The sequence below is a fragment of the Pempheris klunzingeri genome, chromosome 9 (genome assembly GCF_042242105.1).
Source record: "Pempheris klunzingeri isolate RE-2024b chromosome 9, fPemKlu1.hap1, whole genome shotgun sequence".
In the NCBI taxonomy this organism is placed as follows: domain Eukaryota; kingdom Metazoa; phylum Chordata; class Actinopteri; order Acropomatiformes; family Pempheridae; genus Pempheris; species Pempheris klunzingeri.
In genome coordinates this window covers 19503401-19524206 of record NC_092020.1, presented here as the reverse complement: position 1 = coordinate 19524206, position 20806 = coordinate 19503401, and the positions used below count along the sequence as shown (strand labels likewise).

Sequence of the window (20806 nt, the reverse complement as noted above, 5' to 3'; positions counted from 1 at the left end):
GTATCTGTAATGAAAATCACTCAATTTGAGAAGGGCTTTATCAATAGATTTTTTGAGCATATAATACTTTATCGGATGATTCTCAAATCAGCCGTGGGATTACATGTATTTGGCAAAGTAACGCGTAAAAACAACCTGCAGTTTACTAAAAATGTATGAGACTGAGTGCCAGAACCCCTAAATTGCACTTGAGTGCAGTACTTGAGTTAACATACACATTAACATGATCACTGTTCTGATTTCTTTATAGTTTTTTTTAACACAGGGCCTGCTGTAAATAGAGACCTGAAGCCAGGCAGAAGAAAGACTAGATTAGGTGAGACAATTTAGAAGAATTAACTTTACTCACTGTCACCGTCCTGGCCTCTGAAGCATCCCAATCATACACATGTTGCTGTTACAGATAAGATGAGGCGGCCCGCACCTGTGCAGCCAGAAGAGCAGGTAAACCACGTACACATACACTGTTGTCTGTGTCAATAAGTCATATTGATTGGAACTCATATGATAGGTGATGATTTTTCTCTCTTTCTGATATCACAGCGCTCTCACAGGTAAACTTGCTCAACTACTATTCAACTTATTAATTGTTGGGTTTGTTAATACGTTTGGAACATGCCTACAGTTAAATTCTGTCTACCTCCAGGTGCTCTCCATCACCTCCACCGTTTGCCTTGGAGTTAGCGAACCACTTGTCTGGTCTGACTGTACACAAACCCTGCAGGAGGGAGTGAGTGCTGTTTTACTCTCACACAGGAAGCCACCAGACACACCAACACTTTTTTTTATTTTGCTGTAGTTGAACTTGATCCCATGTGACCCTCTCCTCTACGTGGATGGTGAAAAGTGAAAGGAGGTCATCTTAGTTTACAGCTTGTGCAGTGACGCAGTGACACCATCTGCTGGTTAGAAAAAGAACCGCTGGCCTAAGGCTTGAATCATGGCTTGTTTGGATAAACCGATGACCAATTTTATGTTTAATATATGTATAATTTTTCATTTCAGTGGACAGAGCACAGCTAAAAAAGTAAGTAACATGAAACATCATAGCTAAAACATACTGTGTCACAGCTTCCTAGACTGGGTCTCTCTGTATGTGATGCCTACTTTTAGTTATTCTATTTCATCATTTTTGTATTTCCCTTAATTGTTGTGCCTTCTCCTGCAGAAGTGAAGTGATCCACTTACTGCCGTGTAAAAATCCTTTCAGCCATGTTATTGTCATTACAATTTCATAAATTATTTTTTATTCTGCACAAGTAAATTTGGGGGCACGGTGGTCACACAGCAAGAAGGTTTGCAGGTGGGGCCTTTCTGTGTGGAGTTTGCACGTTCTCCCCATGTTTGTGTGACTTCTGTCTGGGTACTCTGGCTTCCTCCCACACTCCAAAAACACGCAGGTTAGGTAAATCGGTGACTCTAAAATGGCCATAACAGTGACTGTGAGCGTCAGTCTCTATGTGACGGCCCTGTGGTTGACTGTCCAGGATGTACAATGTCTCTCACCCGTGGCCAGCTGGGATTGGCTCCAGCCCACTGAGACCATTAAGGATAAGCGTCAGATAATGAATGAATGAATGAATTAATGAATGAATGAAAAACAATTAAACTAGCAACCTGAGGCCTCCTTAACTATCTTGCCACATTGTTTTGATCTAATTGTCTTTTCTTTTTTTTTTAATAATAATCCTAATAGGCAGAATTCAGTCTATTTACCAAAGGTAAGAGCTAAATAACTGTGAACGTAACTCACTGGTTACAAATGTCTTGATAGTTTTATAATGTCGGTCTGTGTTTTTAGATCTACAGAGTGCTGAAAGCATCCACAACAGTCAGAGGCATTCTTGGGATTTGGAGACTCACGATATAGAAAAAAGGTGTGACTCTCATTTCTCAGACTTTTCAGTTTACCTTGACATCACCTTTGATTTTACATGTGCTCTGTCCCTCTTTATTTAGGTCACAACAACATCTAGGTAAGTGCTGTTATACATCATGAGCATCATTATACAGTTATTGATTAAAGGACTCAACATCAGCTTCTATTTAAAGAAAGAGTGCCATCAAAACGTCATCACCACGAGTGGCCTCAAACTAAAGAAGACTTTGACCAACATGACTTTGTTCCAAAGGAGAAGCCTCATCAGGTAAACTGTCTGCCACCCAGTAAAGACTAAAATATCCTGTATGTGTCCAGATATTGTTCATTGAACTCTATAATATTTTTGGCAGACCTACTGTGTTGAAGACTGGTATGTCGGGCCTTGTAGTCGAGCAGATGCTGAGCACGCCTTACACCTGGTAAACAAGGTACTGCATCTCTTCTACTATGAAATGTATTAAAATATATCTGAATGGAATGTATTTCAAGTACATTTAAAGTATTTACTCAAGTACTACGTCATTAAGGGAAATTGCATTTTATGTGATTACATTATTCTATGATAGTAACTAGTTACTGTTTAGAGAAAAAAAAACATGTCATACCAATAATTTACAAATAACACACTGGATGAGGCAAACTTCACTATGAAAGAATGATTTGTTTTGTGTCAAGTGTAGAAAAGAGGAAACGCCACCTTATTCCTATTCCCATCTACATGATCCTCCTCTAATTACACTTCTGGGATATTTGGCCCCTTTAAGTACTGTTTATTTAAAGCTGTTATGATCAATACAAAAAAAACAAAGAAATGTGTATGTGTGTGTGTGTGACTTACTTATTTAAACATTTGGAAATCAGGACTTTTCCTTGTATTGCAGTACTTTTAAACCATGGTATTTCTACTTTTACTTCAGTAAAGGATCTGAGTTCGTGCCCTCTTTTCTCACTCACATTAACCACATTAGGACGGGGCCTTTTTGGTGCGAGACTGCTCCATCAACACCAACAGTGAACCCTTGGTGCTGGCTGTGTATCACGAGAAGAAGGTTTACAATGTCAAAATTCGGTTCATCGAGAACATCAGCAAGTACTCCCTGGGAACAGGACAACGGTCAAATGACGTGAGTGATTTGAGATTCAAGGTGTTTATTGTCACTGCGGTCGTACCAGTAAACCTTGTGTGAGTGTGTCCCAATCCCACGTGTTAAAGAGCATTTCTCTGTGTTCAAAAGGGTAGTTCAAGCAAGCACTGCCTTTTAGCGTTATATTTACTAAATCTCACAACTTGTTTCCCCTCAGATGTTTGACACTGTGGCAGACATCATCAAGTTTCACTCCATATTCCCAATAATACTCATCAGTGGGAGAAATACACCTGCATGCAAATACCCAGACAACTGTGTGCTGACATGTCCGGTAACAAAAAGGGATGTTGACCAGCTGCTGCAGTAACACAAAGCACCGTGCCTGCAAAGATGGTCTGCTGGATCCCATCCTGTTACGTCTCCTCTTTAAGTCTCACCCAAAGCATCCACTAAAATTCATTATGAACGTGAGGAAAAAAGCTGACTCTGTATACAAATTATGTGTCAATAAAAACATGTTCCATCTGTTGCTGCAGCCAACTTTTAATGTCACTATCAATTGATCTGTTCATTTAGAACAAAAAAGGTCAGAAAATAGTAAAAAATGACCAAGTTGATGTCATTATATTGTATTTTTTGAAAGTACTAACAGCCCAAAACATTCAGATAAAAGACAATCACTTAATTAATTCAGCCATCAGTAATGAATTGTATTATTTAAATCTGTGCTTTTCCTACGGTGACCTGTCCAAATGTCTTCAGGGGAATTATCGTCTTTGTCACAACAGATTGGGAAGACAATCAGTGTTTTATGTACAGCAAATTAATCAAGATTGTTAAATGTTAAATCAGATTAGAAACACCTGTCATGTCAACATGCTGTGAAAAAAGGCACATTGTCTAGTTTTCTAACAAGAAGGGCACCAGATTCTCTACTATGAGAAAGGCTTCATGATGATCATGTCAGATAATTCTGCTGAACTAAAGGTAACACGCCATATAAATTGTGATCATGTTTACTTTGTTTTAATAGAAAAAAAGAATTACACAATTGTTATTATAAAAGCATGGAACACAACAATGGCCAATGAGGATGTAGGAAAACCAGAAAAAAACATTTAAAACAGGACATGAATAGATCTCACAGGAATGAGTGAATGACAGGCAAAGTAAAACATTCTGAAAGAACTGCCACACCGTTTAACACCATCTAAAGTAATGCCATATATATATATATATGTAAAAGACTGCACGGCAGCTGGCGACACTGCAGTGCTAGGAAAGGAAAGCACAACATGGCTGCTGCTGCAGAAGAGGCTGTGGAATAGTAACCATTCCCTACAGAGTATGAACACCAGTCATCACATTTGATATTTATAGGTATTTACACAATAAAATCTGTGGGTGGCCAAAACGTATATACACAATAAAAACTGCAGGCAACCAAAACCTATAATCATAGGTCTAGCACCTCATACATCAGGATTATAAACGAGGACACACAGGTGCTGTAACGCTGTCGTAAAAAGAGAAACAGATCTGAAAAGTGTTCGTGTAGAAGATTGCTTATCTTTTTGATGGTTCTTGAAAAATATACAAGTTTTTAGCAGGTCTTCAAGGGCCCCAGAATCACTGCAGTCACCAAGTATGTACATGGCGGTAAGATAAAATTAAAAAGTACAAGCACATGGCTTTCTGTTTTAGTAATAAACCAGTCTGGAATGGGCTTTATCCGCGGCACTTTGTGCCGCTGCTTACGGAGCTCCAGCTTCCTCTGCAAAGACATTAAAGACAGCAAACTGTTTGGCACGAGGAGTGAGAATGATCCAAAATGATTTCTTCTGCATTAACACTTGTTTCTGGGAATGTTACCTCAAATAACTTAATTATAAAATATCTGTAACAATAAAATGTAGTTCAGTTCTTTAAGACTTTGCTTTTGCCTATTAAGCTTTCTGACTGCAGCCACACAGAAAACTAACGGTGCATTCAGGCACTCCTCACCAACTGGTAATGTCAGAAACATTCAGGTATGTCACCGAGGAAGGAAGTGGCACATACTGATGGGAAACTGAGGCACGTTCCATAACATCCACATTTACAGATTATTTCACTTCAAATAACACATCAAGAGCAACCAGCAAAGTGGCAAACATAACTTCTGTTTCTCTGCAACACCCAGTGACCAGAACAAACGGTGGTGTGTGTGCCTAGCTTCCATCATATACACCTCGTAGTGTCATTTTCACTGGCCCAGCTTATTCCATTAATTTACCTGTGACTGTCCACCATCTGCTAGACGTGGCTGACGAGTGGCTGAATGCACCACTACACTGCTGACCGACGCACCATGGATAAAACGATACTGACACGCTGCACGTGGCACCGACTGTGATCTCCATGATAGCCACGTTTTTCATGCGAAACGCGGAGGAGCTTTTGAAATGTGACATGGCTTGTCGACCAGTTATGAGGTGATAATATTGTTGAATCGTTAACTTTTTTGAAATGTAGCTACACTGTGTATCAAATTAGGCATCGTCACAACAAAAGAAGAAAGCTTTGTTGAGGAAGAAAAACATCTTAAATGCCTGCAAGTGATTTCTATCCTTACATGCTGACTTGGAAATTTGGAAGTTTGTTTTCCCTGTTTTGAACAGTTCTGTTCATCTGAGCATTAACAACAGAAAAGTGGGGATCGTGTACAGGTAATATTGCGCGTGAGGTTTGACCCACACTGAATTACATCCATTATAACAAATATTTGATCAGTACTTAACACCCACCACTGCTTTTTCCCCCATCATTAGCATTGGGAGCTGTGCTGTCCCGTCTTTTCATGGCTTTGTTTACATTCTAAATGGGCAAGCACACTCCACAGCCCCTCCACCTGGACACTAGGTCTAAGTGCCGAGCTGTAACAACACAAAGAGTTGACCATTTCAGGTGGACTGCGCCTAATTCAGGTTGTATATTAGGAGGGCCAGATGAACAGAAAAATATCACTGATGTATACATAAATAAATACAGTATGTTATCCTTCTTAACAGCATGCATTTATGCCTCAACTCTCACAGATCTACTGGTTTCAAACCATTTAACATCTGTGTATTACAGACAGCATCACCTGCAGAAGATGGTCAATGGTCCATGACTGAAAGCAGCCAAACTGCATTGCACTTGAACATTCCACACCCCATGCCTATCTAAACAACATGTATAACATAATGCTCAGTGATCCGAAGGGGTTATTTCTTTTTAAATATTATGCTCCCATAAAGAAAATAAGTGCACTAAAATGTTGTCTTTTTCAGTCAGCATCTTGCCAAAGTAATACTAGTTATTATTTCCATATAATTGTACACTTCTGTCCATTGATACATTGTCTGATAAATTCATGGAAAGACTCCAACAGTGCATCCCATCACCTCGTACTTCTGCCCCATCACTTTGCTCAGCCTCATTTTTAAGATTTGGCACTTTGGCACCACCTCAGAGGCTCCCGTGTTGGCAAAAGTGTCTGCTCTCGCTCCCCGTACGGAGGTGCGGGGCTTTGGGTGATTGAGCACCACCACAGGCTGGTTCGGGCCCGGTCGTTTCACCAGCTGGTCCACCTTCAGCGGCATTGGGTGAATGACTGCACACTCAGTTAGACTGCCCATGGGTACCTGAGCCTTATATTTGGATATTCTAAGTTTCAGTCCCTTCTTGCTTTTTTTCCACACACCTACTTGTACCCTTTTCAGAGAGACCGTCAGGAACTTTGAGGAGACGTCATGCTCGCTTTTTGCCATACTTTGCTGTAGAAGGTCTGCAGTCCCAGACGCAACTGTGTGTGTGGCAATTTCAGGACCGGATTGCTCATCCATTGGAGATTTTAAGTCAGGGCTGCAACTGCGTTTAATGTTGTCTGTTGGCAAAGTGCTATTTTTTTCATTCTTGATGTGGATGTGGTTGTTGGCCAGAGCAGGAGGGTGCTGGACACCCTTATCATGCTCTACTTTTACAGGCTCACTGGCCCGCTCTTTCAATGAAAGGTCGCAGGCGAGGGATCCATCTTTACTGGCCACCTGAGTGCAGCATGCCTCCTTCACCGGCTCTGTGCCATTTATCAACTTGGTGTGATCTCGAGATGCACCACCAGAACTGTTAGTCTTATCCATCACTATGCCACGCAGAGCCATTACCAGTGGTTGAATGGGGCCTTGCACGTCCTCTGATTGCTGACTTAATGAAAACACTGAGGATATGACTGGAAAACCCTCAGGTTCTGTCGTGTCTCCTTCTCCGGCTCTCTCATTGGCTCTGACTTCCTGGGCCCAAGGCGAACTCTTTGAATTTGTGCGATTACACAGCACAGGTGTTTGGACTGATGAGGGCTCATTTAGAGACCTGGGTATTGAAAAAGATGTATTTGCAACATTATTCTTACAATGTAAAATCGCAGGAGGTCTCGCTTGGGCAGCAAAGGGAACATTCAAACTTTGCTGGTTCGAGCCCACTGCAGTGTTGTTCTTGAGGCGGTCCTCCCTGGGTTCCAGCTTAATGGCCACAGACACATCCCGAGGGACGCTTTTCATGTCACACGCCCTCCTGGGTGAGATGCTCTTCGGATGCTCTGAAATTAACTTCATTCTCTCCTCCACTGCTCTCTGAGAGACACACGCACCCATGTTTTCTGAATGCAGGGCGGTAGTCAACCTGTTGGCAACCCTGCCGGAGGTAACAATGGGCGGAGCTGCAGTGCGATTCACAGCTTCTCTCTGTGTAACTTTAATCCCAATACTTCCTTCTCTTACAGGATTCAGGATGCTTTTGGGAACCTTATTTGGAATGTCCGTGTGACACTCTAAGTTGATTATTTCTTGCGATGTTCTTTTCAACACACTTTTCTCGTTGCTCGCTTGCTTTGGGATGTTTTTAGAAATAATGACAGGGAGAACAGCAGGACGCTCTGCATTCACAGTCTTTGTTTCATACTGTTTCCTGTTAACTGTACACATCCCCAAACTCATGGACTTCACTGTGTTTGGATGATTTAATGCAGATGATAATGGCTTTCCTTGTGCAGTGTTCTGAGAAACTGTGGTCCTCGTGTCTTTTATCACAGACTCGTTTTCTTGTTGAGTGACGAGCCTCAGCTTCAGCTCCTTTGTCCCGTTGACAGTCTTCACCTCAACAAGTTCAACCAAACAGCCAGCAGGGATTGTTACTTCCTCTGGGAGAGAGACCGTTAGGGCCCTGTTGTGCTGAATGAGTCCATTCAAAGGGGACAGAAATTCTGCATTCCCATTAGTGGGATTTGATACATTTGTGTCCAGTGTTTTCCCTCTCTGTTCATCTTTATCCAGCCTGAATGCAGGTGCACACGGGGTGGGTACCGTCACCCGAACAGCTGGTCGAAGTGATGATGGATCAGCAGTGGGCACACTCGGTAAGGCACTGGAGACAGGAACATGTGGATTTTTTGTCGTGCCAGGCTTAGCGGGTCCTTGACTATTGCATTTACTATGCAAACGCTCAATGTGCTTCACAAGGCACAGCCTCCTCATGTAGCCCTGTCCACAGTGAGGACATTTGAATGGATACTTTGCAGTGTGTTGCTTCAAGTGAGTGTTTAACTCTGCCTCGCTGAATGAAACATTGTTGCAGTAAAAACAGTAGAACCTTGTCCCCATATGCTCGATCATATGCTTCTTGAACACAGCGGCATCCATAGAAGCGAATCCACACTTCTCGCAATACATCACGTTTGAAGAGCTTAATACGCGATCAAAGGCCAAATTGGGATGTCCACCGCTGACCGACGGCGGCATGCTTTGATAGCTCACAGGCTTCATGTTGAGAGGTGAGGTCACCTGGCAGTAGGGGTCAAAGGCTGCGGTTATACCGTGGGATAGACGTCCATCTCCACCTGGTGGTAAGGGTTTACTCCTCGGGGTAGACGGGGCTGATGTAACCCTGACAGGAGGACACGTCTCCCCCCTGCGAAAAGCATTTGAGAATGAACAGTTATGTGAGTGAATGGACCATGCAGGGCTCAATGCTGACATTCATGCAAGGCCCCTAAACCCCTCCCCCCTCTCACGGGGCTCATGCAGTTGTTTTCTACGCCTGTAGCTGTTTGTTCTCCTGCCCACTGACTGCATGCACATCAAAAGACACAACGCGGCCAAATATATTGAATGGTGCCATCTCTATTTACGTTTTCCTGCTGTCTTCCTTTGAACACAAGAAAAAAAGGCCCAGCCTAACCACAACAGGGGAGGTTGGCAAAGACGACGTCCTGCATTTCCACTGTTTATATTTTCAGCAGAGTCGAATCCCACACACATACCTTACTGTGTAGCAGCGTTTTGGTCTCTTGTGTGTTTTTAAGTGAATAAATCCTTTCTGTGGACGTGATATTGGCGTTTGTCGACGCGGCCAACCGAGCCGCTTTGCTTTAGCTAGTTAGCCATAGATAGATAGCTGAACCACTTCCGGAAGAAGGTTGCTCTCTCCCCTTCAAAATAATATTATTGAATAGAAATAATACGCTGACAAGTTAGTGCTAATTAGAAACCTTAATATTACAACAAAATGTTCTTCTAATGTTAAATTAGAACTTTAATATCACCATAAAATGTTTTTGACCTGCACAAGAGCAGTGTCTCTCTCCTCTTGTTTTGACAACGTCCAGAACAAAAACAAGATACAACACTCACTCTAACCGATAAGCCAGAACCAAAAGTGCTTGTGTTGTGCCAACACAAACAACATCCACAACTGTTAGAATATTATAAGCATCACTTCAGGGTCGTGCAACCTGTGACGCACGAACCCCAATGGCAAATCAGACATGGTTGCGTACAGTACTCTGTCCAAGAATCATTTAAAATCAGATGTTTAACTCAGTTTGGGGCTCCTCTGACTGAGCTCCCCCGAGAGCCCAGCGCTGCCTGTGACCTGAATAACTGCTTCTGAATGAACGACTCGCCGTGCATTATTACATGGATTTGTATTTTTTTTTAAATCAACAGTTTAAGACAAAAATACTTACTTAAAAACGCTTTTATTGATTTAAAAATTATTTGATGGCTTCCGCTATCAGAACGGTGTCCATAGCAACGGTCTGTGGTGCATGGCAACGGTCCGCAATACGGAAAAAACAGAACGTAGAATGTTTCGATTGACCAATCAGAATCGAGAATTCAAAAACACCGTAATGAAGTAAAATAATACTTTATTTTAATAAAAAATACTTTGCTTCACACTGGGGTCCTGTATCACCCTGTCGGGATTCGTTTTGCAATAATTGCCGGCTAACTGTACATTATCCCTTACATAATACTATATATTTATATATACATATTGCACAGTTGGTTAGTTTCCATTTTAATCTATTCTTGTTTTTGTTTTAAATACTTGAATACTAATCATTTAGTTTTTCTTAAATTTCCCTATTTATCTGAAGTTATTTCTGTCCTTGTGCTGCTTTAACACCCAAATTTCCTTTCAAGGGATATTAATAAAGGATTAGATTATTTTAGCCAATATTATTTTGAAAGTCATAGCCGGAAGTTTAATGTTTTATTTTGTTTTCCTTTACAGCTGACAGACGGACTACAGCGTAGTTGCTATTCTTCAAGACAGATCACGCAAACCTCCTGTACTTCCTGTAATTGTTACATTCAAATCTGCAACAAAAAACACGTAATGTTTTGATTGGGCATCTATGTTATTTGCAAACATGACAACTTCCGCCACACAACATTACTATTAATACTAAATCATTAAACGCGTTGCAAAGGCAACATTGGTGCAGAGGTTCAGAGGCAGGACAGGAGGTCTGGTCTGGTCATCGCAACCAGCGGGAATAAATCAGTTTTGCGTTGCTGTGAGGTCACCCAGTGGCACAGGAAGTGCTTTAAGGCTTTTGTGGTTCATGTGCTGCTGATCAAGTGCAAGCACAGGCCACAGACTGACACACACAGGGAGAGATAAACACCGGCACGCAGCGGATGCAACTCATTAAAATGCCATAAAAGAAGTACAAACATGCTGTTTAAAAGGCTGTTTCCTACTGTGCCACTGGTATTACTGAGGTGAGTTATAGCCTACAGTAGCTTTATGAGCATCTGGGCTGGACTGAAGTGTATTTTAATGTCCTCTCATGACTGCACTTTATTGCAATTTATTTATTTTTGATTTAGAGGTCTTGGTGCTCGGATGCCTTTAATCCAGCTGTATATTTTTAATGATCTTCATCTGATTTTTTTTATTTCTTTTTTTTTTTTTTTACACCTGTTGTTGTAACCCTCATACTGTAGCTCATGTGAGGATCACCATGACTATTGTGAAAACACTTTCTGGGATTTGCACACCATTGTTGCAATTCGTAATGACACAGCAGTGGCTTTCGCTTGACCCTCCCATTCCTACCCCTAGCCTACCCCTGCGAGCTTCCTGGTTATGGCTATAATAATCATCCAGCTCACCCGGGCCTGCTGGTTTACCCACTCTAAGCAGTTGTTCTCGTCTTTTCGCAAATACAGAGCCATCACCCGAAGCATGGCCTCAGACCCGACGGGGACGACCCGGTTCGACTTCCTGGTGATCGGCGGCGGGTCCGGGGGTCTGGCCAGCGCTCGGAGGGCGTCGGAGCTCGGAGCAGCCACAGCCGTGATCGAGAGTCACAAACTCGGAGGTACCTGCGTGAGTAAAAAAAAAAAAAGAAGAAAAAACTATGTTGTCCTTCCCGACTGCTGCCTCTGTGATCTCGCCTCTGCAGTTTCCACACACACACACACACACATAGGTTGCCAGGTTCGCTGCGAAGCCTCCGGACTCCTTTTGTAGAAGTTTTTTTTTTGTGTATGACAAACATTGATGGAAGTTTGAAAGGTCTAAATCGACCAGCACTGAGCCCTGAAACAGCAGAACCCCGCACAGATTCTATTTATATTAGTATTTATGCATGATGGATTCATCTAGTTGTTGTGTTTATTAGTACTGGAAAGCGTTACACTGTGTAGGTGTTCACATTATTGTGTTCACCCAGTGCACCGACTTTACAAAAGGGAAGTTGACGACAGGAGATTTTGCTGCAGGGTTGTCCTGCACCACTCAGACCACATGTCGACTGTACACAGATTCACTTCAGTAATAAATGAGGAAATAAGCTCAGGTAACATATTATCTAACATACAAACAGTCCAAAGGTAGGTCAGCTGCCTTTTTGTATGACAGTATATCTGTTTTACTGTTTATATTGATATTATCATTTACGTTTTCATGTACAACACATATTGCAATGTACCGTGTAAAGTCCAGACTTCTGCAGCGGTAGGCTAAAATATTTCCATTCTAACTTAACATGTTATTTATTTGATGTAGTTTACACTCAGCTAATTTGCTCTGTTTGAATGTTTTTCAGGTCAACGTTGGCTGCGTCCCTAAGAAGGTACGTTTGTCTTTCCATTCATGTTTTAACAGGCCAAGTTTTAACTTGGAGACGTAATAATTGATTAAATTGTGTGAAAATATGATAGATTCTAGTAAATCCTTTACTATTCTTCACAGGTTATGTGGAATGCAGCGGTTCATGCTGAATACCTCCATGATCACAGCGACTACGGCTTTGATGTTGGAAATGTTCGTTTCAGTTGGGAGTAAGTTACGGCATTTGTTTGTGCAACCACAAAGAGCTCTTTGGAAACCTGTTAGGGTTTTTCCCGGAACAAAGCAGTATCCAGTTCGTGGCACAACTTCTCAATCTGTCACGTCTTTTGTTGCCTCACTTTGGCCCAGTTGTCCGTCTTACATAGCTCAGTCAAGGTGATGGTTCAAGATAAGCCTCAGGAAGGAGTGGCTGCCTGCAACATGAGCAAACATTAGTCAGCGACACAAAACACTAACGTCTGACGGGACTGGATAGTCGTTTAGTGCGTGTCTGTCTGTGTGGGTTTATGTAAATGTGTGTCCTTGTTTAATCGTACTGCGCCTGTGAATGGCAGCAGAAGTATCGTATTACAGCACAAGAGTTGGTGATAACACGGGCTGTTGATGCTTTGAATGCACGTCTCATTTCTGTCACTGAGCTCCAACAGACATGAGCTCATAGTTGCCACTTTGGCAGGAAATTCTGGTTAAGGATGCTGCAGTTTTCTGTGTTTCTGTGTTAGATTTCATTATTTTTCCATACAAACAACTAACAGTACAAGGACATGACTATAGTACAGACAAAATAGATACAAAGGGGAGCGGGGTGTGGTGTTACATTATTTTATGCATGAGTCATTAGGTACACATGCATGAACACCATCTCACATTAACACGATTCGCTCCAACACATGGATATACTTTGAACTCATTTCTTTATACATTATAATTGTGATTATTATTCATGTGGGCATTTACGTTACAGGGATCAGATAAGATGGTTGAGACCAGGAGTGAATGCTGTAGGTTCAATACTAACTTTATTATGTTACACAAAGCAGGGGGGGGGGGTGTTGTGAGTCCAGAAATGTCCTTATAATGTCCCATAGGCCACTCCTGCCCCTATCCACATATCGCAAAGATGATGCAGCATCTTCATCCATCTGTGTAAATTAAAGCAATTTGGTTTTCTAACTTTCCAAATAATAAGAATCATGCGCTTTGTTGCAAGACATGCAAATGCTACAAAACTGCAATATAAAGTATGGAGACAGTTAAACACTTGAACTTTTAATGTTTCACTGTCATCTGACCGCCCTACTGGATGTGTTTTTACTTCAGTACAGTTCTAAAGAATAGTTTGGGTCTTTTCTTTTTGTTCACTTGTCCTATTTTCATCCTTTTTCTGTGTTTATATCATTGCTGTTTTGGCATTACATATACAATCTCTTAGGTGTGAATAACCAAGCACAGTATTGTTGAGCACTGTCACTGCCACTGCTGGGATGAATCAGTTTTTTGGAGCAAGTGTATGTAGGGTTAAATGTCCTCATTTGACCCTCCACCTTCAGAGGTGTATGAGCTGCTTGTATCATGTGAACATGGTTTAGCCCTTCTGAAAGTAAATATGGGTCATCGTGGAAACTGAAATATCAGTTATTTTTCTAGTGCAGACTAGAGTTGGTAATTAAATACCAGATGACATAATAGCCGGATTCTCTGTCGATCTTTAATGCCTGCAGGCAAGAGCCGTCATCAGCATTACAGAGATGTGACTGAGGAGAGGCAGTCCCTCCTCAGCTCTTACAGCACTTTGAGATAACACACATTAACCGTAGCGAGAGTGATAGCCAATACGATGGTCATGATTTCACTCAGGGTGTTTAATATGTCCTTTCTTTACACGATCATGACATTTTCTTGGCTTATCACTCATCTTTAACCACCTACCGCTACTCCTTAATCTCCACCACTAAACTCTTTTATAATGAGTTTGTACTTGTATTTAGTTTCCAGCTGAAACATTATATATCATGGTGGGTATGCAGTATAAGATATGTCTATTCATACTAGCAAAAGTATGATTATGTTAGGAGAAACATGATTATGACAGGAATTTGAACCCGCATGGGAAAAAAATAATCTTATCTTTGATCACATCCTGTGTTTGCAGAACTCTCAAGGCCAAAAGGGATGCCTATGTCAGTCACCTAAATCGCATTTATCGCAACAATCTTGACAAAGTAAGTTCATATTTACGCCGTCTTTATTATATCAGTGCATGTGTTGCTCCTTCCTATGTGATGTACTTCAGGTTAACAGAAAGTCTGTAAATCTTCACTTTTTTCCTCACTGGATTAAGAATTCCTCAACTGGCGTCACTTGTTTATATTCCTTTAATCAGGAGAAGGGAGAGTAATGACATCTGCTCCATTCCAGGCTAAAATCCAAATTATTCAAGGCCATGCCAGGTTTACAAATGATCCCCAGCCTACTGTGGAGGTCAATGGAAAGAAGTATACGGCGCCTCACATCCTCATCGCCACTGGAGGGCAGCCTTCTGTTTTGAGTGACACAGAAGTTCCAGGTAAGACTTGATGTACTTAAGAGTTACCCGGAAAAGGTAATAATCTTTGTTTTGATCAGTTTGTTTTACTTTATCTATAAATTAAGACGACGTTAATACAGTGGCATAATTGCGTAAAATATTTTGTTATTGATCATTTCAGGGGCGAGTCTGGGCGTTACCAGTGATGGCTTTTTTGAACTTGAAACTCTGCCAAAGTAGGTTTATCCTATATTCTCTTTAGTGTTTATAACATATTTAAAGTTTGGGCCTATAATAATTAAAAGTTTTGTTTTTGGAACAGGCGCAGTGTGATTGTTGGTGCGGGTTATATTGCAGTGGAGATGGCAGGCATCCTTTCCACCCTGGGGTCCAAAACATCCCTCATTATTCGACAGACAGGAGTAAGAAGTGCACAGAATCACAGCATAAATACTAAATTATGATTTTCAAAAAGTGTGCAGCCGCGCAGTAATGTAAATGCTATGTTTCTCCACGTACTCTCGTGTTCTCTCTGTAGGTTTTGAGGAACTTTGACAGCTTCATAAGCACAAACTGCACCAAAGAACTGCAAAACTCTGGTGTGGATTTGTGGAAGAATTCTCAGGTGACGTCTGTGCGTAAAACAGACAAGGGGCTGGAGGTGACGCTCGTCACCAAAGATCCAGAGAAGAAGAACGATGAGGAGAAGATGGAAACTATCCAGGACGTGGACTGCCTTCTGTGGGCCATCGGCAGGCAGCCCAACATTTCTGGACTGAACATCGGCGAGATGGTAACAGTCCCATGATGATGTTCGCTGTAAACTGGGTGCTGAAATGTGCAGAGGTGACAACATGTAACATCTAAGCTCAGTGGAAAAAAATAGGCAGATGCTCCTAGACCGACAGAATAGTTGAAAATCTTTATTGTCCTCATTGAGCCAATTCGTTTTGCAGCTGGAAAGAGTGCAAAACACATGCAACATCATTAATAAAATGCTATTAGTGCATTTAAGACAGATGACTGTGGATTATCACCACCATCTGTTTGCAAAGGGAATTAAATAGTGTTCAGCTCTGTTCAGTTTTCCTTGTGTCATCCTCAGCTGCTAATTGTCGTCCTTGATTCACTTTCCTTAGCTTTTTGTGACGCACTGCCGAAAGGTTGCATAATTCAGCACCTTTTTTTTTTTTTATAGAAAGAGCCCACAATAAACCAGGTCATTTTAAATGGTCATCATTTTAAATCAATGATTTGGCATAATCTGGGAACAAGACTACGCAACTGTCACCTAACAGTCTTTGTTCTGTTGTTTGTCAGAGGCGAAGAGAGAAATGCCTGTGAGCTCGGGGTTATCGGGTAAATTAATAGCAGATTAATGGGGACGATAAATCCGGTTCAAATCAAGTATATAGTAGCAGTTCAGCCCTCAGGGAGCCACTAACTTATACTTAGAAAGCATCACACTAGAGGGTTAAAACCATCTCATTGGTGCTCAGTTTGAGAGGGTCTGCAGAGATCACTCCTTGTTGGCACATGACATGTTGAGCACTATCAAACTTTGCTGTTCTGTGCATTCTGGTTTACTTTAAGGCTCCGAGCCTCCTCAGTCGGATGAGTCATTTGTTGTTTCGTGCTGTAGACAGAAACGAAACTTCTGTACTCAATCGCTCACTGTGTGTTTGAAGTTTCTGTCACAAGTGTACACTGTCAGCAGCTCCTCAGCAGCTTTTGATTAGAAAGGGGGAGACCTGAAATGGTGGAGACGTTCAGTATCTTTCCTCATCATTGTTGTGTATCCCAGCAAAGATCTAAAGCTGAGCAACGTCAGTGCTGAAAATGTGATGTCCTGGCTTATTAATAATCAGTCTTTCTCTCTGTTTGCAGGCTGTGGATACAGATGAAAGAGGCCATATCATTGTGGATGAGTTTCAGAACACCAGCCGAGCAGGGATCTATGCTGTAGGAGATGTTTGTGGCAAAGCTCTTCTCACTCCTGGTAGGAAGCTGCACTTCTAATTCACATCATTTTATGGATGTTGCATTAAAACCCTATAGTCATGTTTGCGTTCCAGCTTGGCCGATATGGGTGTTTTGAAGGCTACTGATGCTGAGGTTTTATAGACTAAAGGTTTTAATGATGTTTGGCATCCATGTTTAATATCTCCACATGTGGTGTTTGTTATTATATAAAGGTCATCAGTTGAACTTTATTTGAAGAGGCGAGGACTTTGTTTAGTGTCTGATAAACACTACTAGCTCCAAATAACAGAAAATGCACTTTCTGGTAAGCTCTCAAGCAACAACATACTGTATGTGTGTCAATAACAGGAAATGCATGTTTCTGTTAAGTTGCTCTTGTTTTCAGTCTAAAGAATACAACAAGACGATATTTCAAAAAGAAAACTGTCAATATAATACATCACAACGGCTCAACCAGAACCCTGCCCATTAAATGAGCTACAGGAGTCCACATTATGCCCTGTTCACAAGCACTGGTATGTTTCCTGTAATTAGGCTAAATAAACTGAATGTAAAAACGCAACAAAGACGGCTCTTCAGCTCAAGTCCAAGAAAAAATGCGGTTGTGCAATTGAACTTCCAAAGAAACATTCAGCCCATGATTTAACTGCAAATCTCACCTTTAAAAGTGGAATATTTATATATTTCATTATAGATCTTTACATGCGTCTTACACATTGGTCTCACAGTAAAGCTGCTTATACTACAAGTGTTACTGGAGTTCTGACCTCCTTAGGCTTCTTGCCATTCTTTTCCTACTCCATGCACATGGAAATACCCACTTCTGGTGTCAGAATAAAGCTTTTCATCCTTTTGTAGGCACCTGAAAAGTTTTTTGTAGGACATTTACTCTTATTCAGAGCTGCACTCTGATGTTATGCTCTGTGTCGGCAGTTGCCATTGCTGCAGGCAGGAAGCTGGCACACAGACTGTTTGAGGGCAAGAAGGACTCCAAGTTGGACTACTCTTGCATCCCCACAGTGGTGTTCAGCCACCCCCCCATCGGAACAGTGGGCCTCACAGAAGGTGAGTAGTCTCTGCACGTTCAGTGTTGCTAGATTGTTGTAGATTTTGAGGATTTAAGATTATGACATGTTACACAATCCTTTGTACCCTGTGAAGTTGCTGCTTTACTCTTTTTTTGCAATTTTTACATCCTGTAACGTACTCTGGATCAGAGTGTCAGCTAATAAATGCTACCTTAATCCCAGCTTTACTCAGTATGACAAGAATTCAAATGTGTAACCTTTTTGTGATTGTCACAGAGGAGGCCATTAAATCTAGAGGAAAGGAGAACGTAAAGATCTATAAGACGTCATTCACTCCGATGTATCACGCCATCACGAGCAGGAAGAGTCTGTGCATCATGAAGCTGGTGTGTGTGGGCAAGGAGGAGAAGGTAGGAGGGTTATGTTCTCCAGTTTACGGGTAGTTACAGATGGTGGATAAACTCCATCGTTGTAACAGTTATTATTAATAGTCTAAATAACATGAATTGGCATTGTCATTGCTCTTATGGTAGACATCACCTGGAGTGCTCAGTACCACCAAAATCTGAAAACCTCTGGTCATTTTTAAAAGAGAAACACCTTCATCCGTAGGTAGTGTGTAGTTTGAAAAGCTAAATTCCAGGCGCTCAAGGGGATGGAAATGATTAAAATAAAATAAATGATGCACTATAAAAATACACACACGCATATCAGCTGGTGACACAATGAACCCAAAGCTATTTACTCTAATTCCACACACCTGTGTTAAAGTGAGCCCAGTCCCTGCGAGCACACATTAGCCTCTGTCAACCAGAGTCTGATATTTCTCATACTGAAATAAGAGGCCTCTGTCCATGTCCCGCCAGCAGTGTAATCAGCATTCAGAGAGAAATCCATCTATCATGGTGAACGCACAAAGAGGAGCTTAATATGTTTAGAATGCACTTCACCCACAAAATCCATCACTTTCAGAGTGTGGGGTGTGTCTGCTGCCTTTTCTTAACCAGGATTATCTGTCCTGCTCTTACAGTGTTGAAATCACAATTGTTTTTTTAAACCTTTACATGGTCTATAACCTACTGCAGCATCAACATGCTCACACCCAATCTCTAGAAACTCTTGACAGTCATTCTGGGAAATGTAGGTGCTGTTAACACCAAAAAAGAACTTTGTTTGTCGCTGTCCTTATTTTTGACTCTAACAACTGCAGTGATTTTCAAAGACTGAATTGTCTCTTTTGCGTCCAGGTGGTGGGCCTGCACATGCAGGGTCTGGGCTGCGATGAGATGCTGCAGGGCTTCGCCGTGGCCATCAAAATGGGTGCCACCAAAGCAGACCTCGACAAGACTGTTGCCATTCACCCCACCTCATCCGAGGAATTTGTCACGATGCGTTAATGCAAACTCAACCCCCACCCCCCCACCAGTGCAGAGTCACTCCTCTGACTCTCGCATCAGCTTGACAACTTGCTTTCTTAAACTACATACTTCCATTATCCCTCATTCAAGTGACCTTATTTGTGCGCAGTGTTTCACTTTTTCTAATCTTTAACTAAATGGACCAAGACCAAGTTATGGCATTCTTAAACTGTACTGTGGGTCTTGATTATTGATTGAATATCCCAGATTCCATTTAAATGATTGTGAAATGGAAGTGATGGATCTGCAGGTATTGTTGTCAAGTGATTGCACAGGAAATCAAAAGACCTCTCTCCTAATGTATGTGTTTGATTTGTCAGTCATTTGTCAGATGGATATAATAAACACTGCTGCTTCTTAAGGCACCTATTTACTACCAATGCAAGGTCATAACATATCTACTGTACTGTTCTAAAGATTCAATAAACCTGCTGTTTTTTTTTCTTAGGTGTTGTGATTCCTTCTCCTCATTCTATAACTGTGACCTTCCCTGTCGTTGTTTACAATTGACATGGCTTGGGCAATGAATACAGTGTTTCTAATAATAAGAGAGACAGTTTTGTCGAGCCAAAGTGTACGATAATAAAATTGCATTTAAGGCAACTGTATTCTGGCAAATTGTATATTTGGTGAGCAGTGATGAAATTACTTTCAGCAGCACACTGTTTCATGACTGAAATCATCTTACCCAGAAGTGTGGTCGATCTATTTCAATATGAAACTAGTGAATAGACATTTATAGAGACTTTTGGTATACTGTAGTGGTGATGAGAAACATGTATTTAAGTATTGCATATAAGAACAAGATACTTGTGGTTTACTTTCTATTTTCTGGTGCTTTAAACCCTTACTGTAATATAGCATTTCTTACTCAACTACACTTACTTGTCACTAGGTTTTACATGCAAAACATGAACGTTTTATACAGTATGATGCATTACTATAGATTAAACTTAAGAACAGAATATAGAGCAAGTAAGTAATCTGTCAACCATTTACACAACAGTAAAATGCTTCTTAGATGTTAATAAATCAATGATTTGGTAATATTTATATAGAATATTAGTCTTCTATTAGTCATTTTTCATGCTGCACACATTAGATATACACATTTAGAATGGAATAATATATACTGTTACTTATAAACATGTATAGGCCAAATCTGCTCCCAGGAAGTAATTCTGCAGTGCTTGCAATATAGACTCTGCTCTGCGTATTTTTAGTTTCATACGTGATGTGGATTTTGCTGATAACAGTGTAGTTTTACAGCAGTAAGATTTACAGTGCAAGACTCGTAATAGATTATATTTACATTGTATATTCAAATCGATATAAATGATCTGCAGAATTTGATTGATTTGATTTGCATAATTTTTATTTGATTATCTAATCATTTGTTCTCTACATGTCACTCTAGAATAACCTTCTTAATTGAA

The 20806-nt window shown here is 41.1% G+C and overlaps 3 protein-coding genes across 5 annotated transcripts; 2 read left to right on the top strand and 1 right to left on the bottom strand.

Moving 5' to 3' along the window:
* The first annotated feature begins 502 nt into the window (after nucleotides 1-502).
* On the top strand, nucleotides 503-3498 carry LOC139207283 (cytokine-dependent hematopoietic cell linker-like). Its single transcript, XM_070836959.1, has 10 exons — nucleotides 503-554; nucleotides 647-730; nucleotides 1006-1027; nucleotides 1697-1721; nucleotides 1802-1877; nucleotides 1960-1976; nucleotides 2053-2147; nucleotides 2233-2310; nucleotides 2851-3006; nucleotides 3185-3498. The coding sequence occupies exons 1-10, from the start codon at nucleotides 505-507 to the stop codon at nucleotides 3335-3337; spliced, it is 756 nt and encodes a 251-aa protein (XP_070693060.1). The 5' UTR covers nucleotides 503-504; the 3' UTR covers nucleotides 3338-3498.
* A 2389-nt stretch (nucleotides 3499-5887) lies between these two features.
* On the bottom strand, nucleotides 5888-8906 carry LOC139207054 (zinc finger protein 518B). The gene has a single exon (XM_070836687.1). It carries the CDS (start codon nucleotides 8808-8810, stop codon nucleotides 6366-6368), a length of 2445 nt encoding a protein of 814 aa, XP_070692788.1. The 5' UTR covers nucleotides 8811-8906; the 3' UTR covers nucleotides 5888-6365.
* Nucleotides 8907-10812: 1906 nt separating this feature from the next.
* Nucleotides 10813-19798, top strand: gsr (glutathione reductase). Of its 3 annotated transcripts, XM_070836782.1 has the most exons (13): nucleotides 10813-11057; nucleotides 11508-11667; nucleotides 12389-12415; nucleotides 12535-12623; nucleotides 14567-14636; nucleotides 14833-14980; nucleotides 15123-15177; nucleotides 15264-15363; nucleotides 15480-15734; nucleotides 16829-16940; nucleotides 17858-17989; nucleotides 18229-18362; nucleotides 19200-19798. In XM_070836782.1, the coding sequence occupies exons 1-13, from the start codon at nucleotides 11011-11013 to the stop codon at nucleotides 19347-19349; spliced, it is 1479 nt and encodes a 492-aa protein (XP_070692883.1). In that variant the 5' UTR covers nucleotides 10813-11010; the 3' UTR covers nucleotides 19350-19798. The 3 variants fall into 3 exon arrangements, with proteins under 3 accessions (XP_070692883.1, XP_070692882.1, XP_070692884.1); XM_070836781.1 differs by lacking the exon at nucleotides 10813-11057 and having other exon boundaries at nucleotides 11415-11667; XM_070836783.1 differs by lacking the exon at nucleotides 10813-11057 and having other exon boundaries at nucleotides 11573-11659.
* The last annotated feature ends 1008 nt before the right edge of the window (nucleotides 19799-20806 follow it).